Genomic DNA, 4,462 nt, shown 5'->3' with positions numbered 1-4,462 from the left:
AATATAAACTTTTTAAAACTGTGAAAAAAATTATGAAATTATAAAAAAAAAAAAAGAAAAAACCAACGACAGAAATGAACACAGTCTGACGTTTAGAATATTATTTTTTATTTCCTGTTGGATTGTGATTGTAAATGATCTGGGAACAGGCACACCCCCCACGCTCAAAGTGTACTGTACTTCTAGAAGCAAATTGTGTGAGCATATTTTAAAGAGCGAGAGAGAGAGAGCGCGCGAGAGAGATTTTATGCTAATGTTAAATAGAAAGCACTTAAAACCCACTGCCTTCTATGGAACACAAGGATATTTCAGACAATCGAGAGGAAAGGAGAGCCAGGTTTTTGTCTTTTTTTTTTTGTTTTGTTTTGTTTATGTTTTGTTTAAAACAATTTTTTTGGCATTCTGTTTGTTGGAGAACTCTGTGTGATCTTTTTTTTTTCATAAAAAAAAAAATAATTGAAAAAAAGCAACCCAACGAAGCATCTGTTCTTTGTCTCGCCTGTCCTGACTGCGGGGTTTTTCTCCCCTTGGTGGCAATATTGGCTGTTTGGCTCAGTCCCTGCCTCATCTTCGGGGAAGGACCCAACCCAGGCGCCATGTGTCAATTCGGGGAGCCCCTGTCCATCGGACAGTCCCCCCCGTGGGGTGGCACTGATGGGACCCCAGAGCAGAGGTCTTTGCTCGCTGGGGGAGGCATGAGCCCATCCCCTGCGACCACGCTCACAGCAATTCCCCTACTCCGACCACTGCAGGGACGACGTTGAGGATGAAATGCTGGATTTGCTCTTTTTGGTGTGAGCTGCACTTCAGCCAGCCCAGGGGCTTGGTGTGGCGAGACCCTCCGGTGCTGGTAGGACTGGGTTGGGGTGCTGAGCCAGTCCCCAAAAAAAAAAAAGCAGCAGCCTCTGGTGTTGGCACCTCTTCTAGATGGTTCCTGCTCCACTCAGCCCAATTCCATGTCCTTGCTGCCTGCACAAGTCTTTGCAGGCTCACAGGGGTTCGATGGGACCTAGTGAAGTCCAGCTGCCCCAGGTGACAAGAGGGGACCCTGGGGATGGGGAGCAGCACAAGGGGCACTCCGAAACCCCCCAAAACAGGCAGCAGGGATGGCCCTGAGTGTGTTTGCCAGCCCAGCGCATCACCAGCAGCCAAGTCCCTCGAGCCCGGCTCACATCTGGCCATTGTTACAAAAACCATTTAATCTGGCTTGAGCTTCATTTGTGTCTCTTGCAATAAATCCTGAAGCTCAGCAGTGACCCACAGGCACCATCCATAGCCCTGGGGTCTCAAGACCCCTCCTCAGGATGCCGGGGTCCCCCCTCTGCCCTGTTGCAGGCCTGGAGAGGGAGGTGACGGGGCAGACCCACAGCGTGGGGTCGGGGGAGGCAAGACCCTTACTCTCTCGCGGTTGGGAGTGGCCAAAAAACAAAAAAAAAGGACACAACTGAAAAAAAAAAATTTTTTTTTCCAGCCATCAGGAGTAAATTGGGACCTGTACACAGCGATTGGCGTATTTGCGGAGGGATCGTGATTTCAAGCTGTTCTTGGTGAAAACCTGCAGCACCATCAGTGAAAGCTGAGACCCACTGGGGCCTGAAGGAGCGTTTCCTTCCTCTCTTGCTCTTCCTCTTCCTCACCAGCCCTCCATCACCCTCCTGCCCAGCACCGGTCTTGTTCCCGTTGGGATTTGGCAGTGTTTTCTTCCTCTTGGCAAAGGCTTGGCTCAAAGAGGAGAAGGACCCCCCCCCCCGACTCCTCGCTGGAGAGCTGTGCATCACTGATGGGGAGATCCCCAAGAGCAACAGGACTGTCCCCAGGGGTGGGGGGGATGTCACCCCAAGAAATGGCCCTGTCTGGGCAGCACAGGCCATTTTTGGGATGCTACGGCCCCGTTCCAACAGGATGCTGGTCCCTGTCCACCCTGGGGCAGTGTTCTGGCTCCGGGCTCCCTCCCCAGGGAGGGACATGGGCCAAGCGGGGCGGTGAGGACCATGGTGGGAAGCAGGTCCCATCTTGTCCCCGTCGCCCTGACCCGGGGCTCAGTACCCCAACGTGAAGGAGCCATTGGAGGTTTCGGTGTAGAAACAGGTGCTGTGGGACGTACTGGTGAGGCTGTAGGCAAAATACGCCACAGCTGAGCCCAGCGTCAAGCCCGTCATGTAGGACACGGTCATGGTGTTCCCTGCAGGAAGGGACACAGGGTGTCATGGCGCTCTGGCCACCTCTCCATGGGATTCCCGGGAGAGTTTGGTCCTACCTGCCAGCTCCCGCTGCTCGGGGCTCACTTTGCCGGCGGCCAGGATCATGGGGACGCTGCCGAAGTAGCCGTTGGTGATGCCCATGAGGAGGGAGAAGATGCAGGGCCAGGCAGGGTGGCCGAAGGTGGGCCTCCCGTTGGGGTAGACGCACATGATGAAGAGGGGGATGAAGACCACGCGGAGGCAGGAGTAGACGAGGAGGTGGGTCCCTCTCCAGTCGTAGGGCAGGGCAGCCAGGATCTGCAGCGAGGGGCAGAGAACATGCTGTGGGGGCCGAGGAGGGTGGGGAGGGCAATGTGGTGCCCAAAATGGGGCAGCAAGGAGAAGATGAGATGGTAGCAAGACTGCCAAACCATCAGCCATGCCGGCGAGCAACCTCACACTGGTTAGATACCCATGGGGTGGAGATGACCCTTGGTGGAGCCAAGTGGCTTTGAAAGAGGACACATAAAGGAGGCACAATGGAAGAGACACGTCCACCCCACTGCGTTGGTGTTGTTGGCCTCTCTCCTACCTTGCCAACGAAGTCGGAGAGGTTGAAGATGGCCATGATGAGGATGGGGAGCCATTCCCCCAGCGTGCAGTTGTGGATCTCCGACTCCAGCCCAGGAAAGAGGCACAGCGTGATGAAGTAGGTCATGGCGATGGAGAGCATGTAGGCCCAGATGAGCCGGGACACGACGTAGCGGTGGAGCAGCATGTCTGGCAGGGACAGGCAGCACGGCTCAGCCAAAACCCACAGTCCTACCCTTGCACAGCCCAAAAGTCTTGCCTACACCCCAACAGTGGCTTCCAAAGACGTGGTTGCCCCTGTTTTCGGGTGTGTTGAGAAGGGATGACCCTTCCTCAAAGCCCCAGGCCACTGATCACTCACTCCCTCTGCCCCACAGAATGATGCTCACCCTGCTCCCCTGAGCCCACCACCCACCTCTGAAGCTGGGCCAGCTCCTCTTGATTTTGGGCCGAGGGACGTCAAAGCGCATGTATGTGCCGCTGCCGGCCAACTCAGCTTCAGGGCCCAGGCTGTCCTGGGGAGAGCTCGGCTGCCCCTGTGGCCGGTTCTCCTGCGTGGGGGACAGAGGGGACACCAGTGCTGAGCTCCAGCAAGGAGAGGGACCCCAGGGGGCATGAAGGAAACCCGCCCTTGGCTTACTTTTTTTTGCAGGGACTGCGTGGTGGATCCGGTAGCCTGTCCCATGGTCACTGGTCCCCCGGGGCTCAGGGACACTCTTGCGGGAGCAGGCGGTGTAGTAGCGGACGAAGCGGGTGCGCTTCACCAGGAGGTGGAGGATGAAGCACATCAGCTCCATGCCGATGGAGATGAAGAAGAAGATGACCGTGTTCTCCTTCTCGTCTGACAGCAGCAGCTTGGTGAAGATGCGGCTGAGCGAGATGATGACCCCGGCAGTGCCTGGTGGCATGGGAGAGCTATTGTCACCGGGTCCTGCTGAGCCCTGTAGCTTGGGGACCCCCAGCAGCCCCCCAGCATGTGGAGGTGATGCCTCCAGGTGTGGAGTAGATACAAGCAGTGATTTTTTTGTGGCAGTGGAACCAGCTCTTGGGCAGACCCCCAGCTTGGTGTGACAGTGCAGTGGGTCTTGTGATTTAGAAACCATTAAACACCCTGGTTTACTGGGGAACGCCTTGTGGTGTCCCTGATCTGCTGGGAACAGTGGGCTCCCAGGTGTGACTCATGGGGGCCCCAGGAGAAGGCACAGGAACCATAGAATCATAGAATCATTAAGGTTGGAAGAGACCTTGAGGATCATCAAGACCAACCATCAACCCAACACCACCCAACCCACTAAACCACGTCCTGAAGCACCATGTCTAGTCCCCCCAAGTGAGCCCATGTGAACATGGGCAGCGGACGCAAGTACTTACTCTCGCCCGTCATCACTCCCTGCGTGTAGCGCTTAGGCAGCAGCCCCGTGTAGCCGTAGAAGCTGGATTGCTGCACTTCAGATGCACCGAGGGGAGAAGGAGGGATTATTGCTGCAGCCGAAACCCTGGGGAGGGGGAAGAAACCCTGGTGGGAGCCCATGTGCTGTGCCACCCACGACCTGCATCCTTCCCAAAAGCACCCGAAGCCTCCTTGCCCCAAGAGCTGGGTGGGTTTTTCCCCCTCCTTGGGTGCCTTCCCATGGCTGTTCCCACCAAGAGTGGGCACCAGGGGCAGGGGGTTGGGGAGACAACCCAGTGGG

The 4,462-nt window shown here is 56.2% G+C and overlaps 1 protein-coding gene across 1 annotated transcript in view; it reads right to left on the bottom strand.

The window, feature by feature from the left end:
- Positions 1-2,039: 2,039 nt before the first annotated feature.
- Positions 2,040-4,462, bottom strand: part of SLC29A4 (solute carrier family 29 (equilibrative nucleoside transporter), member 4) — a 4,038-nt gene continuing 1,615 nt past the window's right edge. The window contains exons 5-10 of the mRNA XM_010078847.1: positions 4,143-4,217; positions 3,401-3,669; positions 3,187-3,319; positions 2,773-2,960; positions 2,258-2,498; positions 2,040-2,182 (exon numbers count right to left, since the gene is read on the bottom strand). Coding sequence (XP_010077149.1) covers positions 2,040-2,182; positions 2,258-2,498; positions 2,773-2,960; positions 3,187-3,319; positions 3,401-3,669; positions 4,143-4,217 — 1,049 coding nt within the window. The remainder of the gene's footprint in view (positions 2,183-2,257; positions 2,499-2,772; positions 2,961-3,186; positions 3,320-3,400; positions 3,670-4,142; positions 4,218-4,462) is intronic.

The sequence above is a fragment of the Pterocles gutturalis genome, unplaced genomic scaffold, assembly GCF_000699245.1.
Source record: "Pterocles gutturalis isolate BGI_N339 unplaced genomic scaffold, ASM69924v1 scaffold19448, whole genome shotgun sequence".
Lineage (NCBI taxonomy): Eukaryota > Metazoa > Chordata > Aves > Pterocliformes > Pteroclidae > Pterocles > Pterocles gutturalis.
The sequence above is the reverse complement of the archived record's forward strand: the minus strand, read 5'-3'. Positions and strand labels throughout refer to the sequence as shown.